The 25,259-nt window shown below is 39.7% G+C and overlaps 1 protein-coding gene across 1 annotated transcript; it reads left to right on the forward strand.

Annotated features, from left to right (window-relative positions):
* The first annotated feature begins 16,426 nt into the window (after window positions 1–16,426).
* On the forward strand, window positions 16,427–23,821 carry LOC121868230 (endoribonuclease LACTB2-like). The gene is made up of 3 exons (XM_042368541.1): window positions 16,427–16,531; window positions 16,918–17,145; window positions 23,178–23,821. The coding sequence occupies exons 1-3, from the start codon at window positions 16,427–16,429 to the stop codon at window positions 23,307–23,309; spliced, it is 465 nt and encodes a 154-aa protein (XP_042224475.1). The 3' UTR covers window positions 23,310–23,821.
* Window positions 23,822–25,259: the final 1,438 nt, after the last annotated feature.

Raw genomic sequence — 25,259 nt, forward strand, 5'->3', positions numbered from 1 at the left:
TGATAACATATTTACTCAGAGTAAAGTATATCTAAAAATTTATGTCTAATGCAAAATATATGATGTTTATATTCAAAATGATCATCAAATTGTAAGAATTCCAGCAATGTAAATTATATTCTGACCGGATAATTTGTATGGATTTTATGAGCTAAATAAAAAATTATACTTCACCGGCGTGAGAATTTCCACCTAGCGGAATGTGAGCATCCTGGGTCCGGCAGGGCACCGTGGCGATGAAGCGAATGTGGGACGCGTGAAAGTGAGGTTGACTGTGTATATATATATATATATATATATATATATATATATATATATATATATATATATATATATATATATATATATATATATATATATATATATATATATATATATATATATATATATATACAAGTAAATCAATTGTAGGTGCGCTATAATTACAGTGCTGTGTTCACACCAGGTGAGGTACAGTCTGCACCACCCTGGTTGTAATTACATCTTTGGGAACTTGCAGGTTTTCTTCTTTCCTTTGTGATTAACATAGTTATATATATATATATATATATATATATATATATATATATATATATATATATATATATATATATATATATATATATATATATATATATATATATATATATATATATATATATATATATATATATATATATATATATATATATATATATATATATATATATATATATATATATATAACGTTGTGTCTTTCACTCTTAACGCTGTCAATTGAGCGAGAGGGTCGCGTTATGAGATGCAATAGAACATATGATTAATTCCAATAGAAACCGCCCACCCCCAAACTCCACTTTTTGAAGGCACATACCTATGTTGTAGTAAAAATAACATCTTAATTTTATGATGGTACATGCACACAATTAATACTTAAGAGAAATAGGAGAAATACAGTCGTTAAGTTAATGTCCATTCAAATAATGGACTCAACTCCTCCCTCTCTCACACTACAATTCCCTGGTTTTTCCTCTGAGAGAAATTTTGGGGAAAACCACTAAATTTTAATAAATAATAATTTAAACTAGTTAGGATAATACAATTGACATTGCTGATTCTTAAGACCAGGAATATTTTGAATATAAATGTCATATATTTTGGACAAAAGATAACATAGTTTGCCTAGAAACAATTTATCTAAAATTTGTATGTTTAATGCAAAATATATGATGTTTATATTCAAAATGATCACTAAATTATAAGAATTCCAGCAATGTAAATTATATTCTGACCGGTTATTTGTATGAATTTTATGAGCTAAAACAAATATCTTCAGTTAATAAAAAATAATTCTTCACATAATTATTTGTCAATCAAAGTACCCCACCTTGCCTCTTCCAACCGCGCGGTCAGTCCCAACCCCCCAACCCCCACCAATCTCTCCCTTCAAGAGTTTTAACATTGTATTAAATAATACCTCAGATTAAAGTTAGATAATATAATTGACATTGCTGGATTCCTTGTAAGACCAGGGAATATTTGAATATAAATGCATATTTTGCACAAAAGATAACATAGTTACTTTGAGAAAATTTTTATTCTAAAAATTGTATGTTTAATGCAAAATATATGATGTTTATATTCAAAAAGATCACCAAATTATAAGAATTCAGCAATGAAAATTATATTCTGACCGGGTAATTTGTATGAATTTTATGAGCTAAAACAAATATCTTCAGTTAATAAAAAAAATAACTTCAGGGGTAACAGATGGTTGTCGGTCCTCTCTCCCCCACCCCCACCAACGGTTCCAAGGAGATGTGGGAAAACCACTAAATTTTAATAAATAATACCTCAAACTAGTTAGATAATATAATTGACATTGCTGATTCTTTGTGTGAGGACTAGAATATTTTGAAAAATGTCATATATTTTGCACAAAAGATAAATATAGTTAATTTTAGGAGAACAATTTTATCTAAAAATTGGTTGTTTAATAAAATATATATGTTTATATTCAAAATGTCACCAAATTATAAGAATTCCAGCAATGTAAATTATATTCTGGCCGGGTAATTTGTATGAATTTTATGAGCTAAAACAGGCAGGGTGGCGGTGGGGCAAATCTAAAAATAGCGTCTCGAGGACACCACCACGGATATGTGGAAAAAAATCCGTGTTAAGTGAAAGTTCAGCTCTCAGGCACGCGATATGATAAAAACGCTGTTATGAAACCGTAGGCGGTATCAATAATGTGTGTTTTTTTTTTTTTTTTTTTTTTTTTTTTTTTTTTTTTTTTTTATATATGTGTGTGTATATATATATATATATATATATATATATATAGTCAATTCTCATTTCACGCTGTCCTGCTGGGGACTTCTACATACAATCAACACCTCAACCCGCCAGGATTCGAATCCCACGGCCCACAAGCCTATGATCAGGATCAGAACGCTAACTGCTGGACCACCAGGATACTAAAAGCAGTCCTAGACTTTGTTATTTTTAAAGCCTGTTCAACGAGCTTATGGCGCCGTGAAACTCTAATGGGGACCACCCGTATCACGAGGTGGTCAGAGTAACGCTTACCAACCGGGTCAAACACGAGGATCCATATAAATTTATTAGGCCCAATAAACGCTGGACTTCTACATACAATCAACACCTCAACCCGCCAGGATTCGGAACTCCACGGCCCACTAAGCCTATGACTGTGTTATTCAATATTTTGTTGCTGCTGGACAACGCGACCAGGACACTCGCCCTACTGTTAGATCGTTCCAGAAGGTCGTTTCGTTAACGAAACCATTGTTTCAATGGGTTTTGGGTAATGGTTCCAGCTCACCGAAAATTTCTAAATTCAAACAAAATGTAGAAAAGTTCACTTACTTGAGGTGTGTATGTAGAAGGCTCCTGGATGATGATGATGATGGGATTTTGAATGGGGGTGGAGGAGAAGGAGAGGAGAAGGCATTGGTGGAAGAGAAGTCACCCCATGGCGTATTTCACCCATAAAATTTTAGCTCTCTGGGTAATTCAAGATTATTTTTTTAAATCAACACTGCACTGCATTATATTGTCAATATGTAAAATATATTTCAAAATGACCAATAATTGCTTTGAAAACACAGAAAAAAGCGTTTAGTTGAAGAGAGTCTCAAGCAAGATGTCATTCCAGTGAAAACATGGAGAGACTAACTCTGTTTGCTGTGTTAAGAGGCTGACCGAAAATTAAACTAGTCATTTTATCTTCAATTATGTTCAATAATTGTTAAAATGACTAAAAATTGAATATTAAACTTTTAAAATTATTGAATAGTATAAACTCTTGATATTTACTAAAATAGTAAGGAATTTAAGCCCTAGAACCGATTAATGGCATGACTGATACTAAAGCTGGTTGCCCGGTCAGTGCAAGCGAAAAATGTTGAGGTCGGGTTCAAGAACTGTTAACGAATTTTTTTTCGCTAACCGAATTGAAGATCCCTTATGGGAAAGCAGTTCGTTAATCGAAATTACATTAACCGAGGTGTTAGTTAAGCTAGGGTTACTGTATATATATATATATATATATATATATATATATATATATATATATATATATATATATATATATATATATATATATATATATATATATATTTTTTTTTTTTTTTATGTATAAAGTCCAAAAATCCGGACTGCTTGGGGATTGGGTCGGTCCGGATTTTCGGATTTTCCGGATTCTCAGGCAGTACTTTTAAAATTAAAATTTAAGGAGGAATAAAGAAGAGATGAACAGGTACATTTTGATAGTTTATTCATTAGCAAATATAGCATGCTTCATTTATCAAAACGAGCAGTTTTAATGAAAAAGCTGTGAATTCTAGAATTTTATTCTTTGCCTTTTTGATATCATAAATTGTAGACTTTCCAATGTTGTATTTTCCATTAGAACAGTATTGCTCACACCACGTACTAGTTTCTTAATTATTTCAAGTTTGTCACTCAATTTCAACGTGTTCTTCTTTCTCTTCACACAACGAAGTTTATCTACTTTAGGAGCCATTATTATGGGCTTGTACAGTAATCTGTAAATGGAAAGAGTAAGACTCAAAATATTGTTCTATTCATACTGTGCTTGATATAATGCATTCACGGAAATGTAATATTTTTGCTAAAATGACGTACGTATTACAGTGGAAAGTGGGATCAAATCGTGACGAAAACAATGACTTTCGCTTTCTTTCGTTCAAAAGATGTTACCGTAATCACTTTTCGAATGGTTTAGTTAAAAAACTGTTGTATTGTATTACAATAATATCCTAATTGACTTGAATAAATATTACGATACCATATTTCTGAATATTTTCATTAAAATCCATCAAAATAATTTTCTTTGTCATCGTCTGCAGCACCAAACAGCTTCTTCTCCCAGTCCTCTCCTTGTACAGGGCTAGAGGGTACGTGTTTTTCGAATCGTTTTCAGTTAAAAAACTATTACACCACACGTATATTTTACCTAAACTGCGCCTGAATGAATATATTCTCGGAAATAAATAGTAGTTTTGCTGAAACGTGATGTATTTCAATGTAAAATAGGATAAAATACATGTCGAAAACAAAAGACTTTACCTTAGCTTCCGATGTTCTTGAGATGTTACTCGTTTTTTTAATAGTTTTCGGTTAAAATTCTGTTATATTACAATGATATTCTATTCATACTGTGCTTGATATAATACATTCACGGAAATGTAATATTTTTGCTGAAATGACGTACGTATTAAAGTGGAAAGTGGGATAAAATCGTGACGAAAACAATGACTTTGGCTTTCTTTCCTTCAAAAGATGTTACCGTAATCACTTTTCGAATGGTTTAGTTAAAAAACTGTTGTATTACAATAATATTCCCTCCTAATTGACTTGAATAAATACTTGAATGGAAATATACAATATTTTTGTTGAAACTACCCGCGTGTCAGTGTAAAGTGTTGTAATAATAAATGGTAAACAATTTGCCTTCGGCACTCGTGTTTCAGTTTATAGGACGTAGAGCGTTTTTACTGAAGGTTTTGTTGTTCGCTTACCCTCAAAAACGTGGGTCGAACTATAAACGAGGAATATCATAAATTAACGATTTCTTGGTCAAAAAATCAGGGTCGACAGATAAACGAGGGGGGGTTTATAGATGAGTATATACGGTATGTTGTCACAGTTTGATTGCTCGTTTTAAAGTGGAGACCACGTGGTCGCTTGTTGTCGCTGTGGCGCTCACGCATGCGCACATACACACAAAAGCCCGCTAAAAAAAAATAATAATAATTAGTTTTCCAAAAGTCCGGATTCTCGGGTGGTCCGGATTTTTGGCATCCGGATTTTTGGACTTTTACTGCACATACATACACATAGATACATACATACATACATACATACATATATATATATATATATACATATATATATATATATATATATATATATATATATATATATATATATATATATATATATATATATATATATATATATATATATTTATATTATATATATATATATATAAATATATATATATATTTATATATATATATATATTTTTTTTTATATATATTTTTATATATATATTTATATATATATCTATATATATATTTTTATATATATATTTTTATATATATATTTATATCTATATTTATATCAATATATATATCTATATATATATCTATATCTATATCTATATATCCATATCTATATCTATATCTATATCAATATCTATATATATATATATATATATATATATATATAGAGTTAACCCTCACTTTACGCGTTAATGTAACCCGGAGGGTACCGTGAAAGTAGAAACGCAAAGTGAATAACATAACATATGGGATTAATTGAATGGAGTCCTGCGATCCCCAAACTCCACTTTTGACTCTACAACTATGTTGTAGTAAAATATTATCTTAACTTTATGATGGTATGCACACACAATTAATAATTAAGAGAAATACCAATAATATTAGGTTTTTTAACACTTACATTAGAAAATGGCTGGGCACACGGGATGGGCGGTTGGTTCCGAGGTAGAGGGCAGATTATTGGCCCTCACCTGTCACTGGTATCAATTGTATCACTATCCACCACAGAGGCTTGCAGGGCCTCTTTGTCAAATCCCAAAGTCCATATAAGTCCATATCCTCACCATAATTATCACTATCACTGACTTGGGGGCTGTGGTAGGTGGGGGTGAAGAACTGGTAATGTTTTGATGACTGGGCGACCTTGTGCGCACCATGTTTATAGCTTACACAACATAGCGGATGGCGAGGTTTGGATCCATAAACATGCTGCTCGGCCAGCCTCCAAGGTAGTGGGGGTACACCACCATGCGGAATGTGAGATCCTGGGTTCGGGAGGGCAATCACAGAACGGGAAACGCGGAATGTGGGAATAGCTATATATATATATATATATATATATATATATATATATATATATATATATATATATATATATATATATATATATATATATATATATATATATATATATATATATATATATATATATATATATATATATATATATATATATATATATATATATATATATATTGATTTAAGGGCGATTTAGGGGAATTTTAGGGGTGTTTCTGACTTTATGCATTTTTGGCTTTACTTTGTATATGCTTTTCTGTGAGCTGGAACCAATTACAATGGTTTCGGTTAACGAAATTTTTGGTTAACGGACGACCCTCTTGAACGAACTGAGTTCGTTAACCGAGGGACCAGTGTATGTTTTAAATAATATGTATGAATGTAAAACTAAAATTCTATTCACCAATGCCGGTAAAATCTAAAACATAAGGACAGCCAATGAATATTGTGTGAGTTTTTACTCAGATGACGAAGTCATCAGGTTCAACTCTGGCTGAAGCTGTAGTTTTCCGTAAAGCTGTTGCTGAAACTGTTACTGAACCTGAAGTTGATGTTGAAGCTACTTATGATGCTGAATTTGATGGTGTAGTTGAAGTTGATGGATTAGGCCTTCGAATAATAAAGCTCTCGAAAGAACCTTGCACAGCTGCTTTCTTTTCTCATTATACATCTTTATGTAGAGGTAATTTGCATTTATTAAATTTTAAGGCTTTGTTCTGTTAATGGATCCACTTCAGAAAATATGTTCATTGCTTGCTCCATATAATATCCACAGACCTCTCGCCTTTTTCATATCGTTTTAACACATGTACGTAGTTTCTCAACTAAGCTTAGACACTTCTATTAGCTTTTGAAACAACACTACCATCACTTGCTCATGTTGAATAGGGATACATAAATGCTGTAAGAAACCTGAGAAAGTTTTTCTCCTGTTCCTGTTGAGATGTGTGAAAACAACAGGCCCGCCAAGCTCCGACTGTTGTTTACTGGTGATGCGCATTACCACTCATTAGCCAGGCAGCTTCTTTGCACAAGGCGCTCTTCATTTTTTTTTTCTTTTTTTTATAATACATATCGGGATTTAGTTATTATATGAAAACAATTTTATTTTATTTTTATTATATTTTGGTTGTAAATATGAATGAGATAAGGATGTAAATTGAATTGGGTCCTAAATTAACTAGGATCTTAAATATGAAAAGTTGTTGGTCGAACCGTTGTTATCGGAGGCTTTACTGTAGTGATTAATTTGAGTACAAATATCCCATAGTTTCCACTCGACAAAAATTTTAGTAATTAACTTTGTACATTTGAGTACAGGTTTGCCCTAAGGACAATTATTTCTTTTACTTTTTCACAAGATGTATTTAGGATGGTGTGTGCATGTAAATGAGTAAAAATAAATGAAGAAAGTTACGTATATCTACCTGAAATTACAATTTGAAAAACAAAAATAACGCGTCACAGCTGTGACTAGTCTAACTTATTTACAGTGTTCCTCAGTTTACCTAGCTGAGTAGAGGAAACAAGGTTTTGACTTGGTCTGTGATGTCTCTTGTTACATAGATGTGCAGAGACGTGTTTGTGAGCCACTCAGCCTGGCCGTGCACCCGTCCCCTACCTCCCTACTGTCCTTCCCCCAGCCATATGTACAGAGACATGTTTGTAAGCCACTCAGGCCAGGTCACACACCCCTCCCTACCATCCTCCCTCAGCCACCCTCTCCCTTCTCCAATGTTTGAACCTGCTATTGCATTTATTTACTGTCATCACTATACTCGGTGCTCGGGAATGCATCCCTATTTAACCCATGTATTATTCCCTCCTTTATACGAGTTTTCACTAAACAAGCAGAGTTCAAGGAATGTATCTACTCATATCATAGAGATTTTACTGCAATTTCAAAATTCCATAAGGGCAAAATTTTTTAACCATGGATTCCATAACACTGGGGATTCCTGTACTCTAATATGGCTTAGAAGTAAAAAAAAGTATGAAATAAAACTAAAATAAAAAATGTAGAGTATAGCTGTACATGTGTGGAGGCAGTGAGCTGTACTGCATTGCTGAGGACTGCCAATTTACCCGTGTCCCTCCCCCCATTGTGATGTCATAACATACACACACACACACACACACACCTACTACTACTACTGCTAATAATAATAATAATAATAATAATAATAATAATGATAATGATAATAATAACAATAATAATAATACTTTAACGTGGCCTCCATCCTCCCCCTATAGCCACACCTTCGCTGCCATTTTATTACCTTAAAATTAAATTTCCTAATATACATAAGTAGCTATCCTAGCTGTGTTGAGTTAGTTGAGCCGCAGATCTATGCGGCATTCGGTGACTGTTGCCTCATAGTCAATATCTGCAACTGTTGTCGGCTTTGGGGCCGATGCTCTCGTTCCCCTGAGGCAGAGCAAAGCCGACCTAAGGAGAGAGAAGGACAGTCGACATCTCATCCAGGCTGTAACATAACTTCTGGGCTGCTGCTTCTGTTCGGAAATCACCTCCGCGAGTCTGGCGTAGAAACATCTTGCACTTAGTCCCATCCCACCAGAGGTTGTGAACACTAGAGGGGTGAAGCTGCCTTGATCAACGTTTTGAATTCTCTCCCCATATGCCCTTATCTTGTCATTCTCGTTCCTCCTGTGTGCAGCATCGAGAGCTAGGTTACGGTGACATGCGGCCATGGGATAAAAAATCCTGATGTCGAGGAAGGCTCGCTGTCCCCGCGTCCAGAATCCTTGAGCACTGACATCAACACGGGCTTCGTTGGATGTGTTTGAAGTCCTATGTTGGAAATTCTCACCGTCCAATGGATGGAGGATCGGTTCTACCCTGACATCACGGCAAATTTCCTTCAACATATTTGCTGTGAGATCCCTTACTTCGTCATGCCTCATGCATATGAAACCCCCTTTCTTGCACACCATGGCATGATCGACGTCATAGGAAGAGCCACACACGCATTGGGAGGGCAAACTTTCTACTGGCCTACTGTACCTTAGAGCATTGGCATCTGTAAATTCATGTTTATTGAGACTGAAACCATTTGCCCTTATCGGTAACGTAGTTAACCAGTTCGAGGCGCCCTTCTTTTAAATCATCTCTTAAAAAATATCTATTGTCTAGGTATTAATATTTCTTGTAACACCTACTATATTTACAGTACCTGCTTTTATTGTACCATCAAAACCGTTTTATCGGAAATTATCATGTAAATAGATAAGTAATTACCATTGCAATAAACATAATTGCCAACTAGACATAATCCTGACAGCTCTGTCCTCTTGTTCAACCTTATTACTGCACAACCCATGTTTTACTGCTCCCCCATTATGCTTATGTTTTTCTATTCCACTGTAATTTATGTATACAGTGGTCCCTCGGTTAACATAACTTCTGGGCTGCTGCTTCTGTTCGGAGATCACCTCCGCAAGTCTGGCATAGAAACATCTTGCACTTGGTCCCTTCCCACCAGAGGTTGTGAACCCTAGAGGAGTGAAGCTGCCTTGATCAACGTTTTGAATTCTCTCCCCATATGCCCTTCTCTTGTCGTTCTCGTTCCTCCTGTGTGCAGCATCGAGAGCTAGGTTACGGTGACATGCGGCCATGGGATAAAAAATCCTGATGTCGAAGAAAGCTCGCTGTCCCTGCGTCCAGAATCCTTGAGCACTGACATCAACACGGGCTTCGTACTACTACTACTACTACTACTACAACTACTACTACTTTGCTGTCATTCGGAATCGAGTATGACGATCATCCAGCCATGATACAATGATATGAGTTATTATGGATGTCACCTAGGTTGGTGAGTTTTGAGGAGACAAAAGAGGCTGATACGGGACCAGCAGAGTCGTTCACATTCGTTGCACATGTGGAGGGCTGCATCTTGTGCGGGAGGGGCGGCAGCAGCGTTCCTATGGCATTGGCGCTTGTCTGCCTCAGTTTGCAGTCGGGCTAACTCGAAAGTATTGACACCTTCTTGTGTGGTGCTCCTCCAAGCGTTACGGTGTGGAGTAATTGACTGCCAGATGAGGGGGTCGATTTGGCACACTTTCAGGTTTGTCTGAAGACTATCCTTATACCTTTTCAATTGCCTGCCTGCTTTACGTTTACTATTCGTTATGTGACTGTAAAGTAGCTGCTTTGGCACTCTACTGATGTCCATGTGGGTAACATGGCCAGTCCAGTGTAGTTGTTTGTGGATAATGGTAGCCTTGATGCTCCTACAGTTGGTGTCAGCAAGAATACTGGCATTTGTTTTCTTGTCTTCCCAGCAAACATGGAGGATGGAATGAAGACTCTGTTGGTAAAAGTTTCCAATTGCCTTGAGGTGCCTCCTCTATGTGAACTATGTCTCTGCCATATTGCAGGGTGGGGAGGACCACTGCTTGATATACGTACAGCTTTCTAGATAATTTCAGCTCCCTGCAGGTGAAGACACGGTTTTGGAGTTTGCCAAAGCCTTGAGATGCACATCTGATTCGATGCTAAATCTCTTCATCAATGTCTGTGGTGATGGACAGATGGGAGTCAAGATACCGAAAGTGAGTAACATTAGAGAGGGTAGTACTGTTAAGCTGGATGGATGGTGGAGGTGTGGCTGAACCAGGAGCAGGTTGAAAGATAATCTGAGTCTTATGTACATTCACTTCAAAGCCGAAGTGTGCATACGCATCTGCGTATGTGTTCAGGATTTCCTGTAGGTCGTGTTCAGTGTTTGCAACAAGGGTGAGGTCGTCTGCATACTGTAGCTCAGTAATGGAAGCTGTCGACACCTTTGTTTTTGCCTGGACTCGTTTTATGTTGAAAAGACCCCCCTTCACCTGGTACTCAATGTTAACCCCGCCGGCTAAATTGGCACTGGCACGAGTAAGGAAGGCAGCCTAGAAAATGGAAAAGAGAGTTGGTGCCAGTCCACACCCTTGTCTAACCCCTGTTTGGATGGGGAAAACTCAGACTGGGTGCCATTGTGCAGGACACTGCCGTTCATGCCACAGTGGAGTTTTTTATTTACAGGAATTAGCCTACCCGGGCACAGGTCGAACGACCCACAGCGGGGCCTGGGGGAAAAAATTAAGAATAGAAAAAAATATAAATAGAAAAGAAAAAGGTTATATTAATCTACACCACGAAGATGCTGGAAAACCAGCTTTTTAAAGTGAGACAGATTGTATGAGTGTGGAAACAGAAGAAGGCAGAGCATTCCACAGTTTGGCTTTGTAATGAAAGAAGGAGGTACTATAACGGGTTATTCTCGTGTGACCGACATCCACAGAAAAACGGTGGGCACCGCGGGCAAGACGTGTGTTACGAGCCCACGGCCTTGCCGGCGGTACACGGGATGCCAAATCCACCGAACATTGCCCATTAAAGTACCTGTAAAAGAGAGAGTGAAGCAACATTGTGGCGAAGAGAAAGGGAAGAGAGATTATCAATAAAAGAAGGAGAGTTAATAAGACAAAATGCCTTTGATTCCACCCTATTTAACAGTTGGACAAGAAGAGCCACCCCAGATATGAGAGCAGCACTGCAAGTTAGGACAAATGAATCCCTTATAAACTTGAAGCAACTGCTCAGGAGTGAAGTAGCTACGGCATCTGTACAGCATTCCCAACTTTCGGGAGGCAGCTTTAGCTACAGTATGTTGAGGTTGTGTGGCTTCCATGACATATTAGAGGAAATGGTAAGGCCTAGCATATCTATTTTAGAATTTGGCAGAATTATAGCGTCCTGCAATGTAATTGGTGGGAGATCATCTAATTTAGAAAGTGTAGTTGGTAAATACTGAGTTTTATTACAATTGAATTTAACCAAGTTTCTACTTCCCCATTCGGAGATGCTGCACAGATCCGCATTGATAGATGTAATGATATCAGCTCTAGAAACAGATCTAGTTTGAGAGTTAGGAGGAAGGGGAAAATGTGAAGAAGAGTGAAGAGTAGAATTATCAGCATAAGAATGGATAGAATTAGTTATAGTGTGAAGTAAATCATTGATAAAAAGAAGGAAGAGAGTAGGTGATAGAACAGAACCCTGTAGGACACCACTATTGGTAGGGAAAGAGAGAGAGAGAGATCCCTCGACAACAACAGCCATGGCTCTGTTCTCAGGGAAGCTAGAGCTTAGAGAACAAAGTGGGGGAGAGAAACCATAAGAGGGAAGTTTAGAAAGCAAAGACTTGTGCCATACCCTGTCAAATGCTTTGGAGATGTTGAGGGCCACGACAAAAGTTTCCCCATAATTCCTAAGAGAGGATGACCAAAGATGGGTGCAGTAGGAGAGCAGATCACCACTAGATCTCGCCTGGCGATAGCCATATTGGTGATCCGACAAGAGAGAATGGCGAGTGGAGATTATAGGAAAGTGCATAGGTTCAGCAGGAGGAGCAGGAGGGATTGATTTGGAATCGTCTAAGGCGGAGTTAGAAGAGAATAAAGTGCCAAAGTGATTGGCTTTATTAGGGGAAGAGTTGGCTATAGATTTATCAGGTCGGAAGAGAGGAGGAAAAGAGGGAGTGAAGAAGTTATTACAGATGTTTTTGGTTAAGGACCAGAAGGATTTACTAGAGGAAGAATTAGTCAGGACAGTGATCTTTCTTTTTATAAAATTCCGCTTGGCCCTACGAAGAATAGCCTTACAACGATTCCTAGCTTGATATGCCCTATCTCTCACTCTGCATGCAAGATAACAGGAGCACTCAAGCCATGATTATAAAGTGAAAGTTTTGGTAGAAGATGGGATAAATGCACTCCTACCACCCAGTATAACCCCAGCAATGCAGTCAGTACATACCGAGGCATTCCAAGTGGAAAAGCAACATTCATCCCAAGGAAAGTCGGTGAAGAATTCTCGCAAGGATTGACAGTTTGCCCTACGATAGAGCCATAGTTGACGTTTAGAGGGGGGTGAGGGAGGTGGTCGTGCCCAGTTTGATTTAATAGAAATAAGATTGTGATCAGCAGATCCTAAGGGGGCAGAAATTGAGTATGAATAGTGTGAGGAGTTAGAGGTAAAATAAGGATCAAGAATGTTAGCAAGTTGATCGTGTCGATCAGGAACGAGTGGAAGGTGTTTGATTATTTGTTCCAAATCATTAAGTAAGGAAAAGGAGAGTGCCTCAGCCCCACCTGAGTCATCCCTTGCAGAGCCAAGTCACTCTCTGTGATGTACATTGAAATCCCATAAATAGAGGATCTCGGTGTTGGGGTGTGTGGATAGCACCGACTCATGGCAAGAAGTAGTAAGGGGTCGGGGGAAGAGGTTAATAGATGGTGCTCCATAGAAGGAAAATTGGATCTCAGGCCGTGAATGTTGAAAAAATTAAGTGTGAAAAAAGCCAATCCTCCAACAACTGCGGTGGTGTCAGTTGCGGCCCCATTTGTTTGATGATGATCAGATCAGCCTTGAGGTCCACAACCTTTCCGACCAGTGGGACCCATCCAAGAAGGCCCCGCTTCAATATTAATATCAACTGACACTGGAGACTAAAATAGAATGAATAAAACAGATCAAGAGTGTGTACGGTTATATTTGTTGTGTTGTCAATAGTAGGAGAGACAATTGAGACCCTGCAATTGTGTATAAATGTGGCGGAAAGATAAATCAGCAACGTGGGACTTGATCACAATTTTTGTGATGCCAAATGGTAGCAGGGTCTATCATTAGACAACACGTTATGCTTTCAATATTTTCCCAGGCGGTAGTACCTCCCTGTTTTGTAGCTGCCTACTACCTATGGCGATGAATTTTGGTGGGCAGCCAAAACGGCTGAAAGTTCACCAGAGGGCTTCCCTGTTGACTGAATCGAAGGCCTTGGTTAAGTCGATGAAAGTCATGTACAGGTCACGACACTGTTCTCTGCACTTTTCCTGTATCTAACGGGCAGTAAAGATCACGTCAGTGGTGCCACGTGATGGTCTAAAACCACATTGAAATTCTGGGAGGAAGTTTTCCGCCTCAGGAAGGTGTCTGTATAAGAGGACTCGGGCGATAATCTTGCCAGCAATGGAGAGCCCTGAGATCCCACGGTAGTTGCCACAGTCTGACCGGTCTCCCTTGTTCTTATAAATATTGACAAAGGTGGCCTCTTTAAGGGTTTGGGGGATTTCCTCCTTTTCCCATATATTCTCCAGGAGAGAGTGGAGACGGTTGGTAAGCAGAGGTCCTCCTGCTTTATACACCTCGGCTGGGATTCCATCAGGCCCTGAGGCTTTGTTATTTTTCATCTGTATGATGGCAGTAGCTACCTCATCCAGGGAATGAGGATAGCTGAGGTGGGTCTGCTCTGGATGCTGAGGGACATGCTGGGTAGTTAGGACATCCACATCGGTGTTTCGATTGAGCAGTGAATGGTAGTGCTCTTACCAGCACTGAAGGGGGCCTTTATCGTCTTTAAATATGAAGTTACTGTCAGATGGGCGGAAGGAGGCTGCGCCACAATTGATTGACCCAGAAATCATTTTATTGGAATTTTTAAATTTTTGCATCTTGTGCTGATCTGCATAATTTTGTATTTCACATGCTTAATTTTTAAGCCAGTCGTTCTTTAGATTGTGAAGTTCCTGCTGGGCCACCGCTTTCTTCTTGCGGAAGGTATCAGCTTTGGTCCGAGGCTGAGGGTTGCTCTTCCAGTCAGGAAATGCAGCACGTTTATCATCGATGAGTACATTGATTGCCGGGTCATTTTCATCAAACCAGATGTGGTGTATTCTGTCGATCTAGCCGGGGGTCTCTCTGCAGGTTTTTGTCATGAGTGTTGAGAATATCCTATTCAGCACTGGGAATTGCATTGTTTGCTGTTGGGTTGTTTATAAGCAACACTTTGTATTAAAACCTCTTCTGGAAGCTTGCTGCCTTTGTCTTTTGGGGTAATGTGAAGTGAGAGCTTGGCTCTGACAAGTCGACGATCAGTGTCACAGTGGTCTGAGCCACGCATGGCACGGGTGATCAGGACATCTTAGCGATCTCTTTCTCTGACAATGATGTAGTCAATGAGATGCCACTGTTTGGATCGTGGGTGTTGCCACGAACCCTTAAACTTGTCGGCCTGCCTAAACAAGGTATTGGTGATAGTGAGGTTGTGTGCAGCACACTTGCTGAAGAGGGTCAGGCTGTTGAGATTACACTTGCCTAGTCCATTTTCCCTATGGTTCCCTGCCAAATGTTAGGATCTCTATCAACTCTGGCATTGAAGTCGCCAAAGAGCACATCCTTGTCTTCTCTGGGAATAGAGGTTAGCACTCTGTCAAGGTTGGCATAAAAGGCCTCCTTGATGTCATCCTCTGTATCCAGTGTTGGGGCATATGCGCTGATGAAAAGGGCATGATGTGAGTGATTCAGTGGGACTCAGAGCATCATGAGGCCTTCGCTGATCCCAATAGGCATTTCAATTAGCCTGTGTAGGATGCGTTGGCGGATGGCAAAGCCAACTCCATAAATCTGATTTCTCTCCGCAGCAGGCTTACCCTTCCAGAAGAAGGTGTAGCCAGACCCCTGTTCTGTGAGTTGACCCTCATCTGGGAGCCGGGACTCACTAATGGCTGCTTGTCGATGTTATACCACACACACACACACACACATGCACACACACACACACACACACATGCGCACAAGCATCTTGGAGTCAACTGGTTGACTGCTTGGCTGAACTGTGTGGTGTCCCCCAGATGATGGTTTGAGTGTGGAAGGAGCTATATTTATTTTACATAAAATATGTGCTTTTATATTTTATGATATGCTATGTATCAATTTTATTGTTTCTCCTAGCAATTTATGTTAATAAAGTAGTTATAGCGCTACTGGTGGCAAACACATGAATGAATGAATTCAATTGCATTTGGATTGTTGGACTAAATTAAAATTTTTACTGAACAAAACCAAAGGGGACAAAGTTCAGATACTGTACCTGGATGATTCAGATAGTTGGAATTTGGATAAGATGAATTGCATTGTAAATTAAATAAAGTCTATGCTATTGGATTTACTGTAAAATTGTAGATGTTCTGCATACAGTGGTCTGGCATGAATGGGGGTAGTTGTTGGGGGCTACTGGCTCAATACCGCCATATCCAAATTTTACCAGGGAATGCTGAATATTAATTCTGGTTCCCTAGATACTCTGTGGTGCAATGTATACTGTCTTTTACCCACAATATTGAGGTGCTACAGTCCCCTCCCTTCCAACGTCCATGTACCTAGTAGAGTGAGAGGGGTAGGACGGTGTGGCACACACGAGAGATCTGACAAACCTCAGAGTGTGTGCGGGAGATGCTCATCTGCCAATGGTCGGTCAAAAAATTGTAATAGCCTCACGGATAGCTGAATTTTGATCGCGAATCATGAATAATGGTGTTACTAATATTTTTTTTGTGGATAGGTGAATTTGCAAATACGTGGGGTAAGTGTACAGTATATGAAACTTCGTGCAAGTCATGGTGATGAACATTTCTCAAGATGGTTTTGCTCCATCCACATTCTGCAGTTATAACTTTTTCTTATGTAACAACCAACAGGTAGGGGCAGTGTCTTCATTGGGTGAATCCTCCTCTATTTTTTCAGCTAATCTTGGACTTGCAACCAAAAGTGCTCTACCCTGGACATGGGCCATTGATAGATGATCCTGTGCCCAGAATTCAGCATTATATTGACCACCGTAATGAAAGAGAGCGCCAGATCCTTAAGGTTCTTAGTGACAATCCCAAGAAAAATATGACGTCCATGGAATTAGTCAAGATAATATACAAGGTAAGTGGAACAGTTAAAAAAATATAACTACAGTAATACTGTACCTCTCTGTACCAAAATAATTGGTCAGCCAGTTCCATATAGAGAGTTTTTCAGTATAAAATTAATAAGAAAAACAACCCCACCTACCTACCTACCTTCTTTCCACACAACCACCCCACCTACTTACCTTCTCCCCCACACAGAATTCATTTTCCACTCTTTATTTTTCCTAATCTGTGGTTTTTGTTAAATTTTCTTAATTTCAAGTTTCATTACAGCTTTGTACTACAATATTATACAGTGAACCCTCACTTTACGCGGTTAATTCAACCCACAGGGTACCGCGGAAAGTGAGAAATGCGTAAAGTGAACAACATAACATATGGGATTAATTGAAATAGAGACCGGGCCGACCCCCAAACTCCACTTTTTCAGACACAATACCTACGTTGTAGTAAAAATAACTTCTTAATTTTATGATGGTATGCACACACAATTAAGAAATATCAATAATATTAGGTTTTTAACACTTACATTAGTAGAAAAGATGGCTGGGCACACGGGGATGGGGGGTTGGTTCCGAGGCAGAGGGCAGATTATTGGCCCTCACCTGTATCACTTGCATCAATTGTATCACTATCCACCACAGAGGCTTGCAGGGCCTCTTTGTCAAACTCCTCAAAGTCCATATAAGTCCATATCCTCACTATAATTATCACTATCACTGACTTGGGCCGGCTGTGGTGGGTGGCAGGTGAAGAACTCGGTAATGTTTTGATGACTGGGCGACCTTGTGCGCACCATGCTCGCGCCGCATACACAACATGACAGATGGCGGGACAGGGCGGGAGAGATGGTGGGAGGTTTGGATCCAAAAATGGCGCGGCTCACCAGCCGCTCTCCGCGTAAAGGGGTACACGCACCGCGGAATGTGAGCATTCCGGTTTCGGCAGGGTACCGCGTAAGCGTGGAAACGCGGAATGTGGGACCGCGTAAAGCGAGGGTTGACTGTATATGAATAGGGGGTCCCCGGGTTACGAACGGGTAGCATTCCTGAGAACTTTCTGAAGTCGGATTTATACATAAGTCTGAACACATGCTGTGTGCATACCATACTTACAGAGCAATGCTTAAAATCCCACTATAACATAGAATAAGTCTTGCATACAGCTGTACAGTAAACGCTCGATAACTCGGCATTTGATTACTCAGAATTTCATGTAACGCAGCATGGATATTGTCAGGGCTGTAACGAGCAGGATGGTTGTCCGCTGCTCATTTTCTACTTCGCGACCCCCACTTGGGGGGGTAGACGGAGGTGAGAACGTGACTGCTGCCTCGACACACAAATCAGACACTACCCAGCCGTCAGCACTGCTATACTTGCACCTCGCTGCTCATTCAAATTCTGGTTGTGTTCTCATCTGAGGCTCTGGACTCGTGGGCTGTTTCCCCAGACCTTCACAAATCGACTGTCAATCTCCGGACACCTACCCCAGCTACTACCGTGGCTGCCTTGTCATCGCCACTTCATCCACGCCGTCTGTGCCATGGCGACTCTCCTGTGTGGCAAATCCTCGCCCACCAACGCCGACACCAATTGAGAAAGCTGCCTTGACCTTCCCCTTGAGAGGGGATCCCCGCTCTACGGAACCTTCCACCAGACCACCGCCGTAGGAATTATTCTATATATTGTTTGATTCTCGTAATTATTTGACACCATTAATTGTTGACTCCAGTAATTGTTTGATTCCCTTAATTGTTTGACTCCCGTTAATAAATTGATTCCCTTAATTGTTGGCTCCATTAATTGTTTGATTCCCTTAATTGTTTGACTCCATTAATTGTTGACTCCGTAATTTTTATTTGATGTTTGTGTGAGTGGTGTCAGAGTCTTGTGTTATTTTCATAGTAAAGAGATGTCAATCTCGAACGGTTGTTTGTTATCCCTCAGAAAACCATGGTTCTTGACTTTCCTCTAATAAGATCCTCATTAGGCTGGCAAGGGATTTCTATCCCTAAGTCCCAGGTCTTTACAGATATGGTCTCGGAATGCATTAGTGTAACTCGGGAAATGCCGAGATATGTAAAATTATCTGGGAAAATCTCAGCATATATGGCCACCTGTATCACCTACCACAGCTCTGTGTCACCTACCATGGCTCTGTGTCAACTACCATTCCTCTGTGTTACCTACCATACATCTATGTCACCTATCATGCATCTGTGTCACCTACCATGGTTGTTACCTACCATGGCTCTGTCACCTACCATGCATCTATGCCACCTACCATACATCTGTCACCTACCATGGCTCTGTGTCACCTACCATACATCTATGTCACCTATCATGCATCTATGTCACCTACCATGGTTGTCACCTACCATGGCTCTGTCACGTACCATGCATCTATGCCACCTACCATACATCTGTCACCTACCATAGCTCTGTGTCACCTACCATACCTCTGTGTCACCTACCATGCATCTGTCACCTACCATGCATCTATATCACCTACCATGGCTCTGTGTCACCTACCATGGCTCTGTCACCTACCATGCATCTATGTCACCTACCATGGCTTTGTCACCTACCATGCATCTATGTCACCTACCATGGCTTTGTCACCTACCATGCATCTATGTTACCTACTATGCATCTGTCACCTACTATACATCTATGTTACCTACTATGCATCTATGTCACCTACCATGGCTCTGTATCACCTACCATGCATCTATGTTACCTACCATGCATCAATGTTACCTACTATGCATCTATGTTACCTACCATGGCTCTGTCACCTACCATGCATCTGTGTTACCTACTATGCATCTGTCACCTATCATGGCTCTGTCACCTACCATGCATCTATGTCACCTACCATGGCTATGTCACCTACTATGCATCTGTCACCTACCATGCATCTGTCACCTTCCATGCATCTGTCACCTACCATGCATCTATGTCACCTATCATATCTCTGTCACCTACCATGCATCTATGTTACCTACAATGCATCTATGTCACCTACCATGCATCTATGTCATTTACCATGGCTCTGTCACCTACCATGGCTCGGTCACCTAAAATGGCTCTGTCACCTAAAATGGCTGTCACCTACCATGCATCTGTCATCTACCATGCATCTATGTCACCTATCATGGCTCTGTCACCTACCATGCATCTATGTTACCTACTATGTATCTGTCACCTACCATGGCTCTGTCACCTACCATGGCTCTGTCACCTACCATGTATCTATATCACCTACCATGCCTCTGTCACCTACCGGGAGGGGTGTAACTGACGCGGGTAGGTCAAGGGGCTTCATTGCTCCCGCGGCAGGGCACGTCATATTACATTAAACCAATCACAGCTAGCGTGGAGGGAGGTAAGGATGCGTGGCCCAATCACAGTCCGATACGTCATATGACGTCACCGATAACGCAACGAAGACATACACTGCGCAACCTACTTGTGCCGCTTACTCAACATGGCGGGAGGTTTAAATCCAAAAATGGCGCGGCGCGAGATGACCGCAAGCCGCTCTCCGCGTATATGAGTAGATGCACCGCGTAAAGTGAACATTCCGGTTCTGGCGGGGTACCGCGTAAATGTAGAAACGAGTAAAAATGAAACACGTAAAGCGGGGTATTACTGTATAGTCTTTTAAGCCTTAATTTTAATTTGGCGACATATGTCCTAAGCTGTTGCATTGCAAGGGATGTAATTACTGCAATGAATCAATCCTGAAATGAGGGAGGAAGGAGTGGTGGTCGAGATCTTAGCTGCTACAGTTTCCCTCATCTAGTAAAACTATTCCCAAAATACAGTGCTGTATTTTTATTTTATTTTATTTATTCCTCACATTTATTGGTACAGTACTACAGTATACACAAGAACCTAGTCCCGAACAGCCTCGGGTCATGAGGAGTATACAGTACAGTATATCGAAAAATATGTAGTGAAAGTTGCAAGCTGGGAATCCACCCCCCCCCCCACCATCTATTTACATTAATCCTTATGAAGATTGATTTAATGTTTGTGGTAATTATACCCCTAGCGATGCAACAGGTTAGGTAATATGCCGTTGAATTAAACTAAAGCTTAGAAGGCTAAAAAAAATAATGCAAGGCCAAAAAAAAACATAAATAATATAAAACATAGAACTTATAAAAACATTTAAACATTAATAGATAAAACTCAAAGCTTGAATAGAAGGCCGGCAACCTCCACGAAGGAGAGGACGCCCCCTCCCATGCTACCCACTCCCCCCAGCACCAAAGACAGATGGTAAGGTGCGTCTCCCCTCCCCCCCTCCAGCACCTGGAGAAGTGGTTACGACGAAGGTCTCTAAGACTGGGACACTCCCACAGGAGGTGTTGAACAGTCAATGTGGCCAGAAAAGTCATCACAATGGGGAGAGGGTGCCCTCTCCATTAAAAAACCATGAGTGAGCCGTGTGTGGCCAATACCATGGCTGGCCAGAGTAGTCTTCCAGCAGCCTGGGGATATCAGGGACTGATATCCCCAGGCACCCAAAGCAGGGTGGATGCCATGGAGCATGTTTGTTCCAACGGCATCCCATCAGCATTGCCAACTCGAGTGGATGGCAGCTCTGACTATTAGCTTCATAATCCCATCTTCTACGTCATCGTTGCACAGACATGTTTATTGGGGTAAGGATCTGGGGATTTGGGAGGATGAAGCAGTAGCAAAATTTTGGGGTGATTCCAAAACCATGCAATAACAGTGTGACAGGTGTGGATGGGGCTGTTGTCTTGCACCAATGTAAAATGGTGTGGGCTTAGGAAAAATCATTGCACTCACCAAGGGTAGCAGGACTTACTCTACAATTTCCATAGATTTCAAGTCGGTTAACCAGCCCAGCCTGACATAAGCCAGCTCCTTGATACATCTTGCATGCATCCATCCAAACAAACTAACACTAATTCTTCCACTCCTTTAGCTACCAAACACATGCTCTGATGCATATCAGAAAAACAAAAAAGGAAAAAGGACTATTTTTCAATTAGTAAACTTACTGTGTGCTCTTATTGACACTTGAAAACATAATTTAACTAGGAGAGAGAATTACCTTGTATTCATTTTGCACCACACTTTAGTAGTCATAGACCATTTGTTTTGAACCGCTTCTTGTCGCAGAAGATTACTTGGTCCCAGAATCTATCTTTGTCTGCATACTCAAGAGCATACGTCATTCTCTTTTCCATGTTAGCTTCACTTGGCTCGGATTACCTCGATGGCCTGTTGCTATTGAGGTTAATGGAGTGCAGTCACTTGTAAATTGTCTGCTTACAACACCTTATACTGCTAACATCCAAGAGTGAAGGGATCTATTAACAGCAGCTACTGTGGTCTGATCCAGGGTTGTAAAAAATCAGTATAGTACAGTATTTAATGTAATATTGGAAAATTATCATCTAAAAAGATAAATTTTCACAATACGTATCCTGATTTTATGAGTTGTGCAATGAGGGTGGCCACTCCTTGGTTTGTCATCAGTGGCACCAGTGTATTCTTAACACCTAGTCTACAGACTTACCATGGGCTTAGAGATGTCTGCTCACTTAGCAATTTCACAGTTGCTGAGGCCAAGACTGTAGAGCGTAATTGCAGCTGCTCTGGTTGTTTCAGAAATCTTCATAGTGAGTGACCAGGTCATGATAGAAGTTTACACCATCAACTCTTGATATTAATCTCATGTATAACAAGATTTCTTACAAAGACAAACTTCCTACCTGATTATTTTATAAATTGACCTTTTTAATTTTTTCTTCTAATTTTTCAAAGAGGAATTTGTCCTATTTGGAGTTGTACAAAATATGATTCTTATGTTTTGAAAAACAAAGATAAGGGAAATGATGTTGCAGTCATACTTACTAACCCTATCAAGACAACAGGAAAGGTAGTGTTCAGTTTGAAATCCATCTCACCCAGATGTAAAAGTAATTTATGGTCTGACTGTACCACACAAGATTGCTTGAGTTTTCATGTAAAACAGTAACATTTGATTTCTCAACAGGATGTTCCTGGGCATCTACACCTTGCAGCTGAGGGTAATGTGAACCACCATCTTCAGAAACTTTTCAAAGACCATTTAGTTCATAGGCAAGAAGGCAGTTGGTGTTTGAACAATATGAAGAATCGGTTGTAATGCTAATGGGACTTTAAAACTTGGATTATCCAGTAGCACTATGCAGTACTAACACTTTTGGATATTATTTTCATCAGCTGCCTGGCTTTATGATGTGTTAGAAAAGGGGATTTCTGGATCAATGTTCCACTTGTGTATTCACTATGTATTTATAGATATTATTTAAATTATCAAGGTAACTATTTTTATAATTCAGATACCTTAGATATACTTATGAAGAGGAAGATTTGACTAAATAATAATATTGGATTGAATCGAATAATAATAATTAATAATTGATATTCAGTCAATTTGACTAAGCACAGCTGACAAAGCAGCATTCTGTATTTGTAGGGCAAGTACTCGCCAGACCCAACGATGCTTAACTTCATGATAGTACAGCATATGAATTATTGTAAAAGATAAAATATAATTACTTTCAGATGTTTAAGTAACTCCTTTATCTATTTACAATACTGTAGTATATGAAATATTGTAAAAGGCGAAATATAATTATTTTCAGATGAATGACAGACATTGTATTTTTCACCTTGCTCATATTTGATTCATAATAAATTACATACCAACTTTTTCACATCCCAAAAGTTATACCTGTACATCTATTCCAAACCAATAATAATTATTTTTAAGTTACATTTTTTTGGGAAGAAGGTGCTAGACCATTGTGTCCAGATCTTAAAAGAGGTCATAACTCTCACCAGGGGAGTAGCATATGTCTCAAGCACCCCTCAGCCACTTTTGCCTTTGGTGCCCCTTCCCTTACAGTATTTCCGCTGGCAAGCTTATAATCTCGATAGTTAGACTGATAGATAACTGATAGACAGACATGAAACAAATACTTGCTGTTGGTCGTAATTCAAGCTGATTATTGAGATAGTTTTCTAAACTTTGGAATATACAATCTCTCTCCTAAGTTTATGAAATAATGTAGTCTGATGTTAGCCATCTAAGGATTAAACTACTTTACTGTTTATTACAAGCTGTAATACAGGCATATGGTTAACAGAAACTGAGAACTACAGTGTGTGCATAATTCTTTATATCAAATGAAACTAAATAGGTGTCCATTTTCAAAATGTACTGTACAGGTTGAACCTCGATTTAACGGCATCAACGGAACCTGGACCATGCCATTAAATTCAATTTGCCGTTCAAGCCTTAAAGGTCTGACGCCCTCCCAGAGCGCCCGACGTAGTAGGGGTCTGATGTTGTCATTCTAGCACTTCATTTTTTTATTTAACCACGTGAGTAGCATGACTATTAAGGTGTTTTAAGATGCCCAGAATAGCTAACGCATTAGGTGATCCCAGACTGTCATTAAAAAGTGCGACATTGTACCACGTCTTGGGAATAACTGTTGTACAACACAGTCTTCAGAAAACAATAAAATTGGGAAAACTGTTACTTGGACACAATACAGAAAGAAATAGTGAAGAAAATGTATAGAAAAAGGAAAAAAAAGACAATCAGTCAACAATAAATAAGAATAACACAAAAAATTGGGCCCGTTGTAAAGGTGTTTTCCCCCGGACTCTGAAACCACACGTAACAACGAGAGCAGCTGTACGCTTCTTCTCTCGCGGCTAGGTGTTCGCATATTTATACATGGAATACGACAAATTTCAGGTTCGTTTAAGTTTTAATTTTTGCACTTACAGAACTGTAATCAACTTTATTACGAAGCTTGATATAGAATATGCTCGAGGACCCGACTGGTACGTACCTGACCACCGACCCGTGTTTGTCCGCTGCATGACCACTGCTCCACCCCCGTTACTCGATCCCCCATCTCGATGTTCCGGACCTCGAGTCATGGATCAGAGATACATTGGATGGCCCATAACTCGGGCTCATGGTTAGGCTCTCCGGAGCTCCGTATCTGTGCTGTTCAGATCTTGAACGGAATTATAATGAAGCGGTGCACCAGGGAGGAGGGCAGAGCATTCCGGG

This window comes from Homarus americanus, unplaced genomic scaffold (assembly GCF_018991925.1).
Source record: "Homarus americanus isolate GMGI-L3 unplaced genomic scaffold, GMGI_Hamer_2.0 scaffold19318, whole genome shotgun sequence".
Taxonomy (NCBI): domain Eukaryota; kingdom Metazoa; phylum Arthropoda; class Malacostraca; order Decapoda; family Nephropidae; genus Homarus; species Homarus americanus.